Source organism: Erythrolamprus reginae, chromosome 3, assembly GCF_031021105.1.
Source record: "Erythrolamprus reginae isolate rEryReg1 chromosome 3, rEryReg1.hap1, whole genome shotgun sequence".
In the NCBI taxonomy this organism is placed as follows: domain Eukaryota; kingdom Metazoa; phylum Chordata; class Lepidosauria; order Squamata; family Dipsadidae; genus Erythrolamprus; species Erythrolamprus reginae.
In genome coordinates this window covers 188,046,673-188,063,238 of record NC_091952.1, presented here as the reverse complement: position 1 = coordinate 188,063,238, position 16,566 = coordinate 188,046,673, and the positions used below count along the sequence as shown (strand labels likewise).

Sequence of the window (16,566 nt, the reverse complement as noted above, 5' to 3'; positions counted from 1 at the left end):
GTACTGTACTCTAACCACTGCGACACCTCGGCTCTAGGTACAACTAAACTAAGAATATTTTTAACCCCTTCTTTTTCAAATGACTTGACTAAGGTGGAATGCATTGCATGTTGCATCAGTACTTCAAATTACATCAATAGGTTTTCAGAGACGAGTCCCACTGCAGCAGACATCAAAACACAGCATGTGCAGAGTTACAAGAAACACTTGAGAAGTGTCTCTGCTTTATTTCATCCAATCAAACTAGGCACATTTTCAGCTACTACTAAAAAAGACCTCAAATATATACATTTTATGTGTTTCTGGTTTTCTTCAGTGTTGACCAGATGTATATGATCATTGCTAATTGCAATACATTCACATTTGCCATTTCAAACTATAGCCTTTTAGTTGTCTTGACTAAATCACCGACTTAGTAATGATGGTCCTTAGTCTGGAAATATTCCAGTTACCCTGTACTTGGTTGCTAAGCCACACTAACATCTTTTTGCCTAGCTTATCTCCCAAAACAAAAATCCATGCAAATTATCATTAAGATGAAGAAGAGGTCATCATACAAATTGAGGGAGTTAGTTCATATCAATGCAAAATTTTATGTGTAGTGGGCAACTAATAGGCAAAATCTGTCTCAAAAAAGTTGCACAAAAACCAGTTATACTAATTTCTGTCATTTTGTGCACAAATTTTGTCATAAACTTACTTCTTAAATTAACTGATGAAATACAGTTGTACCTGATGGATATTTTAATCTATTTTTTTCCATAAGACAGTAGCTATTAACTACATCAAAGAGAAAACTTGAGAACAATCTCTTCTTAAAGGAAAGAAACAACATTAATGGATATTTCCAGTGGAAATAGTCCAAGGAAATATTTATCCATTCATTCTTTATGTTAAAGTAATTGAACAAATGCATGTAGAAAAAGAAAGCGAAGGAAGTTTAATATCAAGTTGATAACCACAATCAACACAGAAATCTCCTTGCGATTATGCTCTAGAAATGTGTTTAGAATATTCTACTGCTGATTCTAAAAATAAAAACAAGAATGTATTTAAAAACATGATTTTCAACTCTGCTCTGGAAATCTCTTGTTTATTTAATGTTTATCAGCAAAAAGTTCAAGAACTGAAGAGCTGTCCTGAAATACAGCTTGATCAATATAAAGAGCCATCCAGTAGATGTTGGTCAACACAACTAGTTGTCTTTTATGACCTGAAAATGAGAGTATACATCCAGGGGAATGAACATTGGCGTACCTGAATGTTCGTTCTATGTGCGCTGCAGGAGAATCCAAGCATGGGTTATCTTCTCATCGGATTGAGTTGCAATTTCTTTGGCCATGCCTGTTCCCCTGGCTGAGCTCCATTTTTTGAACAAAGACCTGAATCTGAAGAAGACGCTGTCCATCTGATACACCGACCATTCCTGGATCCCGGAGAATACCAGAACCAGGGTGGGATTGGACTCTCCCTCAGCACACATAGAATGAACATTCAGGTAATTCAACGTTCATTCTCCTGTGCACTGCTTGGAGAGTCCAAGTACGGGATATACCCAAGCTAAATCGATGTAGGGCAGGAAATCGATTGGTCTAGCATCCCCTTGGCTGGTAGAACATGTTGCAACACTCATCTCCCAAATGCCACCTACGCCGAGGTGAACATGTCCAGTTTGTAATTCCTCACAAATGGCGATGGTGAAGACCACATGGCTATTCTGCAAATATTGAGCATAGAGGCCTGCGTAACCCACCCTGTCTTGGTGGCCACACTCCTGGTCAAGTGTGCTGTGATGTGCCAAGGAAGTGGTCATAGGCTAATACAATGCAGGCCTTCAGCCAACAACCAATGGTGGATGGTGACATTTTCTTGCCCATTATCCTGGGTTGAAAGGAAACAAAGAGCACAGCCGAGCATTGAAATCACCTCATCTGCTTGACATATTTGCGTAACACCCAGTGAACGTCTAATGTATGCCAATGTCTCTCACTCGGATGCCTAGGATTCGGACAGAAGTCACTTCCTGTGTTTTGTGAAAACACTTCAGAACAGATGTAGGGTCTAATAGAAGGAACACATGGTCAGCATAAGAAATACTTAAGTCCTGGCGTACTGACAGGGCAGTAAGCTACAAAGTCCTGCACACTAAGATTATGGCAACTAGAAAGGCAACTTTGAAAGTCAACAGTCCAATATTAGCATCGTGGAGAGGCTCAAACGGAAATGACGTGATTGCTTGTAGTACAATTGATAGGTCTCAGGTAGGGTACCTGTGAACAAGGGGCAGTTGTAAATTTCAAAAAACTACACACTCTCAGGTAAGGCAAGAGAGAGGTGGCACCCTCACCCTGAATGACAGTGGCCAAGGCTGCCACCAGTCTACAAAGGGTATTGGTGTATAGGCTTTTGAACAACGAAACCTGTAGTACTGTGGCCACAGTAGGTAATAAGTTCTGAGTAGCACACCAACAAGTAAAGGCCGTCCAGGAAGCCTTGTATATCCTGTCAACTTCTCTGGAGGCTAGAATGGTGATAATTATAACCCCCAATAGTGTCCTCAACTACCAAATGGCTAGTTTGAGCCACTGGAGGTCCAGGTGCTGCACAGCTCGTTGGTGAAGGGAGATCTCACGAGGGAGAATTCTCCAAGGATGCAAGATGGACAGTATCATCAGGTCTGCGAACCATGGCCTCTTCGGCCAATAAGGATTCACTTCTGCTTCCTCCTCCATGACCTTCCTGATGACCCATGGGATCAATGGGTTGGAGGGAAGGCATACAATAGTTCCGCCGGCCAGGGAAGCTGCAGGGTATTGGTCCCTTCTGCTGGTGGGTTGTGGAACAGGGAGAAAAAGCATAGAGGTTGCGCATTCTGAGAGCTGGCGAACAAGTCCAGTGACGGACTGCATCAACAACAATCTGGAATGTATGTCCCCTTGTCTGTTCCCATGCACCTTTGCTGTGATGTTGTCCATCAGCAGAAGGATGTGGTGATCGGAGATATCCCATTGGAAATGACATATCGCCAGGTGGGCCACCCTCAGCTCCAGCCAATTGATGTTGTTGAGTAAATGTCATCACGACCAACTACCCTGAGCAACCTTGTTGTTAAGGTGGACATCCCAGCCAAATAGGCTGTCATTGGACGTCAGGACCACTCATGCCGGCTCCCAAAATAACAAACCCTTCTCCATAGTGGGTGATAACCACCATTCCAATGAGTGCAGGTCCTGTCTGGGCACTTTGATGTGGGGAGAAGAGTTAATGCGAACCGAACACTGTCTTGGCAGGTGCAGCATTGTAAGAGACTGGAATTGAGTTGAGCCCATGGTAAGATGGAGAGGCATATCATTTTGCCTAACAATTGGAGAGGAATATTAGAGGCATCCTGTCTAAGGATAGCATCTGTTGGACCACGTCCCTATGGTCCTGTGAAAGAAATACTAGGGAGAACCAAATGAGTCAGTCTGGTGGACAGGGTGCAATGGCTTTTCTCCCAAATTATGGAGAATCCATGTTCCTGAAGGGTTTGAACTGTGAAACTGAAATCCCTTTCCACTTGCATTGGTGACAACATCTGAATTAACACGTCGTCCAAGTAGAACTGCAAATGGATGGGCCTGGTGAAAAGGTGCATTGCTATAACATCCAGGAACTTCATGAAAACCCTTGGGGTTGAGGATAGTCCGAAGGGAAGGGCTCTGTACTGCCAATGGTAACCTGCAGAAGCAAACCTGAGAAACCTCCTGTGGGAGGGTCTGATAGGCATGTGGAGGTATGCCTCCTTCAGGTCTACGGAGGACATAAAATCCCCATCCAGGATGCAACCCAGGATGATAAGCAGGGACTGCACTATGAACGTCCTGTACTTTATGTACAAGTTGAGCTCCTTCAAATTCAAAATGTCCCATTTGAACCCCCCTCCCCCAAACCCTTGGGAACTAGGAAGAAGACTAAATAAAAACCCCTTCCCTCCTGGTACTTTGGGACCTCTTCCATGGCCATGGACCCCTCAAATGTTGGATCTTGGCCAGCATGAGGTCCCATTTTGTAGCCTCCCTGGAAATAGGGCATTGAAGAAATCAATGGGGAGGGCTGGATAAAAATTCCAGAGTGAGCCCAAGCCTGATAGTTTGTAACGCCCCTGCATTGGAAGTTGTCTCTCTCCATTGGGTGGGAAATTCTTGTAACCTGCCCCCCCATGGGAACGTGCAGCCGCAAGTCATTTGTTATGTCTGTATGGGTAACTGCTGGATTCACAGAAGTGTCTCCTCAACTGAGACCGATAAGCCCTGTCGCGAAAGGACGGCTTGTCATCAGACCTGTGCAGATACTAGGAATACTGACATTGATAGAGCTGGGTGGAACCCTGAGTCAGTAACAGAAGGCAGAAGTTCTCCTCTTAGCCTGTCTATATGAATGAGACAAAATTTTTCCTTTTGTCTTTGCCCTCCACTAAAATAGTCTCTAATAGCTCTCCAAAAAAGGTGACAAACCTTGAACGGGGCTGATGCCAGATGCCATTTGGATTACACATCGGCTTGCCACTGGGGAAGCCACAAGAGGCGTATGGAGGTGACATTCGAGGCCAGAGCCCTGGAGGCGAATTTAGCTGCATTGATGGTTGCATCCGCTGTATATTCAGCTACAGCTATTAATTTGTGAACGTCTTGCTGCAACCTGATATCATCTGGAGAAGCCCTATCCTGCATTTGATGTATTCACAGAAGTGAGGCTCTCGTGATAAAGGAGGTTACTCTGGCCAGTTTAATAGCCCAGACAGCTGCCTGATGAGTCTTATGAGCAGACAGCTCCACCTTTCTATCCTCAGCCTTAAGACCCTCTGCCGAGTCAGAAGGAAGAAGAGCCAAGGATGCCAAACAGGCCAGAGGAGGATCTATGACTGGGAGCTCCTAAAGTTTCCCCATCTGCTGCTCAGTAGACTACATGTACCTATGCATGCTACTAGGAGCTGGTATAGAATCTGGTTGTTCCCACAGACATGTAATTGAATCCACAAAATATTGTGGCAAAGGAACCACTTCCTGCTCTGACATCTGCTCTGAAAACAGACTGTCAGAGAGGTCTTGAGGAGCCACAGGCCCTTGTGGCATTAGAGTCATTCAGGTTAGCAGTGGCATTGGCCTTAAACAGCAATGTGCTAAATTAGGCTGGATTAAAGAGACAAGAATGTGCAAGAAAGTGTCCTCATCCTCAGAAAAATAAAAATCCCCCAAATTTCCCTCCACATCTACCTCCACTTCTCTTTGAGAGGCACCACTATGCTCTGATGGAGTTAAGGAACAAGATTCTTTAATACATTTTCTACTCTGCGAATAACTCTTAGGAGGATCCTTGGTCTAACAAGCCCCTTTGGGCCAGAGATGCATCAATCCCCATGGCAATGATATTGAGAATAGCATTATTCAGGTAACTCCTGAGAAGGCCTAAGGCCAGCTGCTGTAGGAGCAAAGGTGGCAGAAGGGGCAGATGTTCTAACTGCCACTCCAGACTGTGCTCCAATAGCTGAATGGTCAGAGTCCAGTAGCCCTTCCTCCCTGATAAGCACTAGGGAACTGATTTGGGGCTCAGGTAAAACTTTAGGAGACCGTGCCAATTGGTCTGCTGTCTGAGATGTGATGAAAGATCCATAGTCACAGAGTGGGCCTTCTCCGGGTCCCGTCAACTAAACAATGTCGGTTGGCGGGCCCCAGGGGAAGAGCCTTCTCTGTGGCGGCCCTGACTCTCTGGAACCAACTCCCCCCAGAGATTAGAACTGCCCCTACTCTCCCTGCCTTCCGTAAACTCCTTAAAACCCACCTTTGCCGTCAGGCATGGGGGAACTGAAACACCTCCCCCGGGCATGTACAATTTATGCATGGTATGTTTGTGTGTGTGTTTGTTAGTAAATGGGGTTCTTTTTAAATCTTTTAAAATCTTTTAAATTTATTTGGATTTGTCATGATTTGCTGTATCTTGCTGTGAGCCGCCCCGAGTCTGCGGAGAGGGGCGGCATACAAATCTAAATAAATAATAAATAAGTAAGTAAGTAAGTAAGTAAGTAAGTAAGTAAGTAAGTAAGTAAGTAAGTAAGTAAGTAAGTAGTCACAGGGTTATCAGCTGCAGGAGCCTTCAGAGAAGTATCAGCAAGATGGGACTACTTTTGTGCCTTCGCAAACTGCTTCTCTAACACTCTATGTCTCTTTATCAGAAGCAAATGATTTGGATTTGGCCTGGGAGGATGTGGACTTGGTAGAAGGGCCATCTGCATCCTTTCTAGCCTTTTTGGACTGGGAACATTCCTCCATCTTGTGAGAGGTTGAAGAATCAGCAGAGCTGCTGGTAATAGAAGCTCTCCATTCAGCATAATAGCTGCAGTAGCAATAACGATGAATCACTCTACCAGCACCAATCAAAAGCAGGGGAATCCTGTCCCTGGAAGGGATCAGAAGGACTCACTGCACCTCACAATAATGGGAGAGAGCAAAGAGCAAGATTAGTAGCAGCAGCAGCAGCAAAATCAGCACGAGCATCAAAAACTAAAGTAGCAACAACAGTTTTGATGCAAAAACCTCAATAGGGTCACAAAAGCCAGAATGCTAATTCCCTCACAATTGCCAGTCGGCAATATGGCCTCCGCTTGCTTGGAATCAAGCTGGGGGATCACTAACATCTTCAGCTCCGAGAAGAAAAAGGGCTCTTGTAGCTTTAAGGCTCCTTAGAACGCTCATGGCGTCCCTTCTGGGCTCTGAGCTGATTGGAGCTGCAGCAAAAGACCATCCACAAAATGGTTGCCCGCAGCAAGCCAATCAGGGAAAACCAAGCAGAGTTGTTTTGATCATGAAGCTGAGACTCTATAGGTGGAATGCTGGCATGCGGTTTAAATCCAAGCCGCTCTTCAGACCCAGCACATGGCAATGGCAGCTAGCTGGTGGTCAGAACACCGTGCTGGGCGCAGAGGCTACAAGCCTCCCATAAATGCACCAGTCACTTCCCAGATAATTTTCAAATTTTATTTTAACACGATTCCCAATTAAAATCCTAATTAAATCTAATCAAATTGATGAAATGGAACAAATCCTTGATAATAAACAGGAGCAACTCACCCTGCATCCCTCGAGGTCGATTGAATTGAAAAAAACTGGAGCTTGCATGGAGAAACAGCCTTGGCCAAAGAAATTGCAATTCAGTCTCTGGCTAATCGGATGAGAAGATAACCCATGATTGGACTCTCCAAACAGCGCACAGGAGAATGGGACAACTTGCCACAGCAAAATCACTGCAACAAACTTGAAGCGGCAAACTCTCTACAGCCAATTATCCTTAGGCAATTTGGTGCAAGAGAACTCACCCATGCCAATCACTGCGAATCAACTCATTGTAGGACAATTTAACAATTCTATTAAACTATTCTAAATAAATAAAAAATATTTTAATTTTTTGCCATTCACATTTCATTTTAACCTCCTTTGACATCCTTTCTTTAATTATTCTATTCCACCATTTCTTTGATATTATTGTAACTCTTATCCCACAGTGAGTTATCCTGTGGCAAGTTGGCCGTGGTAAATTAGCCGCAGCTAGTTGCCTGTGGTGAGTTGTCCTAGACCCAAGCCAAGAAGCCTGGCCAGGGGACTCGTTAAAGTTGAAAGGGGTACCTTAAGCCTTCCTTAGACAAAGGTACTAATTGTCCTTTAATCCCATTACCCAAACTAAAACAAACAAATGAGCAACATTTTTTGCATCCTTTCTTTAATGATTCTATCCCACCACTTCTTTGATACTAGTGTAACTCTTGTCCCACAGTAACTTGTCCAGTGATGAGATGGCTATGGCAAATTGTCCTGCAGTGAGTTGGCCATGGCATGTTAGACATGGCGAGTTGGACACGTTGAATTGCCATAGACCAGAGGTGTGACACTCAAGTGCCTATGGGATGGATCCAACCTGCGGGGTGCTTAGTTCGGACCGCCCTGGAACAGCAAAGAACCAACTCATGGTGCCTCTGCCAGCCAAAATAGAGCTCTGGAGGGCCTCCTGAGCTCAGTTTTCACTGGCAGAGGGTTGCAGAAGCCCACCACAGTGGGAAATGGAACTGGGAACCCATTTTTGCTGGCAGAGCACTTGGGCCACCACAGGCGCCACCAACACGAGTGACGTTGAGCAGGCCATGCCAACCCTGGCCAAGCCTACCCTGCACCCTCCCCTCCAGGTCAAACACAACCCTAATACAGCCATCAATAAAATAGTGTTTGACACCCCTGACATAGACCCTATACTCAGCCTGGAACCAAATCTGAAATCAGAGTGGATAAGCCAATGTAGAAAGGGCCATCAAGGCAGAAACCTCAGAATCCCAGGGCCGCATGGCGGTTTTATAAATAAATGATACTGTGTATTACTAGCGTTAAACCATGAGATCAGTATTACATATGAATTAATTCACATTAGATAATTGGGCGGGGAGGGTATTAGACAATACCCACTGAATATGTTCCATATTTGACATTCTATTACCGGTAGTTACTTTTCTTGACAAAATGGCTTTTATCTTGGGATCAAAAAAGGAGTCCTGGCTAAAACCCCATATGTATAAGGTCTGTATTGGTTTGCAAAAGGAATACCTCCCATTATGTCGATGGCCTTTAATTCATAGTGGAAAATGCTATTGTGTGTGTGTGAAAGAGAGAAACATTCAGTCATTCGGTCTATTAAAGAGAACATATTCTGCCAGTTTATGCATTAAATGTTTTAAAAACACCCTTCACTGATGTTGCATTTGAATGATCCAAACCAGAACGCATGCATAGATGATAAATTCTGATAATAACCAAGATCAATGCTAAAAGAGAAACAATATTAATGTTTTAAAGATCTCTTTATGCAGAACTTGTTATACAGATCACAATGCTTCCATCAGTGAAGGGTGCAGGTGTGTATAAATATTATTCACTTTTATTTACATAAATTTCAGATTCTCATCAGAGTAATTCCTGTGAAACTGGAAAGGATAATTGCCATGCTGCCTGTGTCACATTTAATACTATGATAGCTGTAAATAACACTCATAGTAAAATAGAAAAATAACCCCTGAAGAATCTGAAACGCTGGTCTTGGTCTTGTGGGGGTGCTGTTTTCTTAACAACATTCTTTAAGAAAGCAAAAAGCTTGTGAATGCCTGACACAATACAAATGCTAATAACTTGCACTGATATTCTGGTGGTACTTGTAACTATTTCTCCAAGGGATTAGAAAATTGCTGTGTTACCAGAAAGAAACAAAATTGTGCACTTATCTCCTGAGAAAAGAGGCACAATTTAAAATGTAAAAGCAAGAACTCTAAACCTGCGCCAATTCTGCTGCATGCTAAAGCATTCATAAGGGAATGCTCTACTGGGAGCAATAAAGTTCTATTGCAAAGGAGAAGTACACTGAATATTTTAAATTTAAAAATGAATTAGACTCCTAACTGTATGTTCATATGTATGTAGAAAGAAAAAAAGAGGGAGAAAGAGGGGGGAGGAAGGAGAAGGGGGGAGGAGGTGGAGGAAGGAGAAGAGGAAGAAGAGAAAAAAGAGGAGGAGGAGGAGAATGATGTTGAATAAATAAAAAGATAAACTAACTCTAAGGTCTACAAAGTCTGACCAATGTGAGTGAAGTTTAAATGAAGACATGATTAGTGATGTTTTCCAGGCATTAGATGAGACTTTTGATAAAGCGAAATAATGGCTGCTATTGTACAAGCAGATCTGAACTGGCCACGGATTCAATGCAGATCAGAAAAGGAATGAAAAGTGAAGTAACACAAAGACAATTTTTTGAATTCCTAGGTTTATTACTAGGATTGACAAAGCCAATGTGTTTGCAGAATGAGTGTGCACTCAATGAGTGTGCACTGAGAATTTGACAACACCGTACAATTGTGCTGTAGAAAATATTCAATTGTTTCTGATTAAACTCTAATGTTAAAACAGAAGATGAAGTTACTACACTACTTTATTTTAACAATTATTATCTTACCCTAATCTATATACAGTATTTATGAATCAATATATTTTCCTTACTTTGTATTCTGGTAAATTCTTGCTTTTTTATTGTTACAGCCTCCACAATTTTCCTTCTAGGTCTATTTATTTCTGCAAGGTACTTGGGAAAGCATGACTAATTTAGAAACAAAACATGAGCCTTTCACTTAAATTACTTACCTGCTTCCTATTTCACACTACGAAATTACAGATAGTACTTGACTTACAATGTCCAAACGTTCTGTTGCTAAGCGAGACAGTTGTTAAATGAATTTTGTCCCAATTTATGATCTTTCTTGCCACAGTTAAATGAATCACTGTAAATTTGTTAAATTAGTAACAAGGTTAAGTAAATCTGGCTTCCCTATTGGCTTTGCTTGTTAGAAGGTTGAAAAAGTTGATCACGTGATTACTGGGACATGGCAAATGTCATAAATATGAGTCAGTTGGCAAGCATCTGAATTTTGATTACGTGACAATAATTCGAAGTAGGAAAAACTGTCATAAGTAAAATTTTCCAATGTCACTGTAATTAAATAAACTGTTGTAAGTCAAGGTCTACCTATGTAGTGTGTCCAATTAATGAGAGTTGTACTAAGTTATACAAGGGCATTACTATCAGCATCTGAGAGTTTCTTATGGCTGCAGCATAAGAAAAAAAGTCAAAAATCAGCCTATGGATTATAACTAAAATAATCTGGGAAGACCTGAAGTCAAGGCATCCTTATCTTAATGTGGGAATTAGCTAATGTGTAATCGCTTCCTCCTTACCAAAATTAATATTTGGGGGGGGGGGGGGTGTCATCTTCTAAAAAATTATCCTGATGCTGGCATTAGCTAGTCAAGAAATGGAGCAATGTTGACACGGGAAGAACCAAAGAACAGATTCATCTCAAAGCAGGTAGATTTTTCTTCACCACATAAAAAAGGCACTGCCAAATAGTAGTCACCAATCAGTAATCTGTCACGATGGTTTCTCTCTCTTATTATTTATTGTGATTTTTTTTTTCTGTCTTTTTCTTTCATCTTATTCCTATCTTGACTCACTTTTTTTTTATGTTCTTTGGTCGTTTTCCAAATAGGTTTTTGTTTCCAAGTTCAGATTCTGCGCATATTGTCTGTCTATTAGAATGCATTATTTTCCTAAATCTTTGTTATATATATAATCTTATATATATATATAATCTTATATATATAATCTGTTATATAGCCTTTATACAAACTGTGTTCTTTGAACTGGGAAGAGCCAAAAACATTGAATTTTGAAAACGAACTAAGTTTTAGTTCTTCGGGTTCAAAGAACTTTGAACTTTAAATTTTAAAATTTTAAAATTAAAACAACAACAACAAACTTTTCATCTGTTTAATAGTAAGTAGCCCCATTATAAGAAGGGGCCCTTATAACTTTTTCAATAAGCAAAATAATGGATATACGTTTTCACTGCAACTTCTTAGAGCACTTATGCAGGGACCACTAAGGAAAACTGACCAAGGATCTACAAGAAAGCTAACTTATATTGAGATTGGCTTTAAGAAGAGAATCCTGCAAGAATTATGCTGTTTCTCCCCTAGTTTATCGTTCAATGATTTAGGGACATGTTTGCCCAATTGCTTTGAATATTACCCTCTTTCTCAAATCTTAAAAACATTTCAACCCTTTTTGCCTAGGTAACAATTCTATTGTTCAACTTCCTTACTCTCAGCAACCTATTAGATATTACTAGGAGTGAAATGCTCCCGTCTCACTTGTGCCCATCAGTCATTGGAGAGATGGTCATGAAGATAGGGTGAGGCTCCACCCACCCATCAGGATGCCACCATTTGGGTTCTTTTACCTTCTGCGCATGTGCAAAGTGTTCTGTTCATGTGCAAAGGGTAAAAGAATTCAAACGGCAGAATCCAAATATCACCCCTGGATATTACCCTACAGCTCTTTAGAGATAATTGCTAAGAGTTTTACACTATCTTTTACGAATCAAATGTTTATGCTATATTTTAAGGATTTTTCTTACCAACAGCTGGATAAAACTCATCAAAGTACTGATATCTTTGTTCTACATCCTGGCAAACATGCTTTAACTTTCTTTTGCTCAATGGACATCGTACACAACTACCTATATGAATCTTCAAGGCATGTGCACATTTGCAAGGAATTTTCCCAAAATGGGTCTCATTCTTTCTAACTGATTAATAATTAAATCTTTATTAATTTAGTTCATAAGGAAAAGGGATACATTTATCTAGGAGAATAAGCAACAAAAATATTTACAGTGGGCAAACAAGAAAAATAAAGTTTAATAAATCACTTAGGGAAGACAAGTCATTGGTGTCAAATGCTGCATTCTTTTATCCTATTATCTTGTGGATAAATCAATTTGTCTTAAATTCTGAGAATGCTATATTTAGTTTTGCATTTCCAGCTAAGCCTAAATTCAAAATCTTCTCCAGAATTAGGATCTACTTTGTTTGCTCTTGCTGCTGTTGTGGGAGCCTACTGGTTATTGCTAATCCTAGGTTTTGGCTATGAATTTCTGATAACTTGATAGTGGAAATAGAGCTCTGCATATGCTCAGGAGCACTCTTTCACTATTGCTATCGTATCACCTGCAAGCATGTTTAACAAGTATATATTAATAAATTTCCATTTAAAATATTAAAGTGATAGTTGCCCTTATTACTGAAAATACTGCTATATATAACATATGCTTGCCATAAAAGAACTACTCTGCAATTCACAACCATTTGAAATAAAGAATAATAATGGTGCAGGGTTGGTAGGACTCAGATATGCAGAGTCAAATATCCTTCAAGTCAATCTGAATCATCCAGTTCCCAAGACTTTTGCTCAAATCCATTGCAAATTAGATGTTACTGCTCTGATTCTAGCAGCTAAACTGGAGTCTGAAGATCCAACAAACTTCAAACCTAGCCAAAATTATTTTGCCCTAATACTGAATTGTCTTATTATTAATTATTATTTCCTTTCCCCCTCTCTTCAAAGTTTTATCATCAATTTTATCTCCAAAGCACAGATCTGTCATTGAATTCTGAAAATCCCTTGCACTCGAAAACTTTCAATAAAGTCGTAATTTTCTTGAAATAATCATTTCTCATGCAAATTAAACTCCTGCCCCACCCATCCCTCGTTTTAGATACTTGTAACTTTTGCGTGGACATTTCATATAGAGGGAATTCTCTCAAGCCTCTTCAAACACCTCCTCCACCCTCTCCCACTTTAAAAAAATATAGGGACTGAACACAGCATTTAATTGCAGATAGAATTCTAGCAGTGAGGCCTTACATATATTTTTTCAGAAGAAAACATCATTAAGTTCAATAGCAGTGTTATTCCCCGGTAAGCCACCTAAGTGATCTGATGCAGGACAGGACAGTTAAATAGGAGAGAGAACCTTGTTAAACACAGACAGTAACAACACAAGTGTTTTGGGGCATTCCTTACGTTAGGGGAGAGGGGAGGAATTAAGAATTTAAAAATATGCTGGAAAGACAGTTCTTAGGATTCTTACCAGCACGGTCCATTACGGGGCTATTGGCACCCCAGGTTTGGTAGAAAGTAGCCAGATCCTTTGGAATGGAAGTCTTTAAGATGTTTACAATATCCAAACATTTCTCATGCCCCTCAGGGGATGGCTCCTGTTTGGTGGAATGTACAGGTGGAGGAGGTCCTGCTGCAACAGGCTGAGGTTGCATCAAAGGACTTGCTCTGGATCCTCCAGTACAATTGATCAATGTTCTCATTTCACTTTCTCTCTTGGCGGTACGTTCTTGCTGAGGCATTGATGGAGGTTCTTGAGTAATGCATGGCTCAGTTTTACACAGAGGGTGGTACTGAGATGGAGATAAAAATTTGGCCTTCCCTGTATCTGGAGTACAATGCTTGATTAAAGGAGCAGATCCAGCATTTACTTGAGGGACTACGTACTTTTCTGTTTCTCTGCTACTGGAGGGCTGTCCGCTAGCTTTAGATATCACAGTATGGGAAGGCGTTGAATTTCTGCTAAAATTCCCCGTTTGCATCAATTTGGAGTTCACATCAAATTTTGATTTTAATTGGGGCTGCTGGGCTACGGTACCATATTGTTCGTGAATGTGGTTAAGTTTGGGAGGTCTATATCCATCAATAGCTGATGGCTGCGGACCACAGCCCCCAGTGGATGGTACATCTTTTGCCATAGCCCCGGGCTTAAGAGACACAGCAATATCGGAGTAATTATTATTTTTGTATGCTGACAACCCACTCGGCACCTGAGTACGTGTAAATCTGGCTATAGGCAAAGGTTGGCATTCTTTCCCACCGAGTACAGGAGGTGGTCCAGTGCGCCCACTTCTTGCCAAAAAAACAGAATTAAGTTTTAGACTCTTGAATCCATTTTGAAGAACCCAAGCAGGAGCCACAGAATTACAACTAACTTTGTGCCAAATTCTTTTGTGCATCCACAGGACTTCTGGATAGTAAGTTTTATAACTGCAGTAAGGACATCGGTGGACAATCAGAGCAGCCTGCAAGGTTGAGGTAAAACTCGAATCAGCCCTAGTTGATTTCTCACTTAGATCTAATGGAATCTTTTCAGACATTTCTGTATCTTTATTGAGCACAGAATGTTCATTCATCTCTATAAGGATCTCTTTAGCGAGCTTCTGCTGAATTTCCAAGGGGCTTGGCAAATTCAGTCTCACATCAGCAGCCGTACTGGAACAAGGAAAATCACAACTTTGCTGAAATGCTGACATCTTTGAATCAGGGTAAATTTTGCAATCCACATATTTTGGACATGGTTCTTTGATCTTGTCCTGTGGTGTAGGTGCCACCTTTAGCACTTCGGATTTAGATTCCACAGCATTTTGTTCTCTATTGTTGCTTTCCTGATTGAGCTGTATGGCTGTCCCAGATGCATCTTCATCAGAAAAATTGCAGAGATATGGTTTTTTACCTGTAGAGTATACATACAAAAATTAATATGAAGCTATGTTTAAAAATATACCTGTCAAACAAAATTAAAAACAAGGACAAATAATTATTTGGATTAGGAAAAAAAAAGGCCTGGGAGCCCAGCATTCAAGGCACAGGTATCATAACTCTCATGTACGTGAAATCTTATGCTATAAACAGTATTGTTTTATTCCCATGAAACTGGATACTTTAAAAGAAATGAATTAATTTGCACAGGATACTGTGCTCATGATACTGAAAACAGGAAACGAAAACAGTTTATGATAATGTTGCAAGATTGCACTGACTTACTCAATCAGGAAGTCTATATTTTATGTTCCCAGTGTTATGAAAATAAGGGGGCACATGCCTGTTTAAAGTAATTATAGCAATTTTCACAGTCATGGCTATACAATTTTCATTCGCATTCTACTACTATTCCAGAAATTCCGCAAAGTGTATTGATAAAGTTAAGGTTCAAACCTACATGACCATATTCAAGGAAATTCAAGCAAGCCAGTAAAGATTTGAAACCAGCCAAGGGTACACTCACAAACCAATCCTAAACCCACAACAGAACATCTGATTATTGTTCCACTATTCTTGTTTCACCAAGAAGCAAACCAGGAACACACATAAGATGCCATTACGGAAATCATGCTATTTTCCTCAACTGGCATACTATATAACAACTCTAGTCCGTTACAAGAATGAGACATGCTATACGATGTGACTTTTTGCGACAGTTTTGCAAATGAACTATACATAATTTCAAAGAATGAAATAAAAATTGCGCAAAACATATAAAACAACAGCAAAAAAAAAAAAGGCCCTACATTCAACTTAGTCTTAAAACACAATGTGTAAGGACCACTCTGCATTTTCTTTTACAAGCTCTTCATTTTAAAATGAATCAGTATGGTGAAATATTTTTAAGATTTCAGACTAGGAATGAGAAGAGCTGGGTTCAGACCCACCCTCAGCCTTCCAAATTCCCTGGATGAAAGTTAACTAATAACAATGAATAATAAACAACCATCAATTACAATTTTCTAACTTCCGTTCTGAAATAAAACTCAAATTATTTACTTTTAAAAGGATCAGAATGAGTTTAATTTAAATATTAAACAAGTTCATGTACATGTAGTCCTCAACTTACAACAGTTCATTTAGTGACTGTTCAAAGTTACAACGACATTGAAAAAAGTGACAATTTTTCACACAACTGTTGCAGCATTCCCATTGTCACATGATCAAAATTCAGATGCTTGGCAACTGACTCCTATTTATGGCAGTTGCATTGTCCGCGGTGTCATGTAATCACCTTTTGCAACGTTCTTACAAGCAAAATAAATGGGGAAGCCAGATTCACTTCACAACCATATTTACTAAGTTAAAAAGTCATAAAATGGGGCTTAATTCACTTAACGTTTTATTTAACAATAGAAATTGTGGGCTCAATTGTGGTTGTAACTATCGAGAACTATCTGTATTATATTAACAAGTAAATTTATATTTACAAATATTATAGTAATCATTTATCAAACTTGGTTTAATATTTCTTCTGGCTCTGAATCTTTTGAAAGCTCA

At 40.4% G+C, this 16,566-nt stretch overlaps 1 protein-coding gene across 3 annotated transcripts in view; it reads right to left on the bottom strand.

Annotated features, from left to right (window-relative positions):
* The window catches only part of ZNF516 (zinc finger protein 516), a 160,625-nt gene that overhangs the window by 18,305 nt on the left and 125,754 nt on the right, over window positions 1-16,566 (bottom strand). For all 3 annotated transcript variants that reach the window (XM_070747439.1, XM_070747440.1, XM_070747438.1), the window contains exon 3: window positions 13,553-14,977. In XM_070747439.1, the coding sequence (XP_070603540.1) occupies window positions 13,553-14,977 (1,425 nt within the window). The remainder of the gene's footprint in view (window positions 1-13,552; window positions 14,978-16,566) is intronic.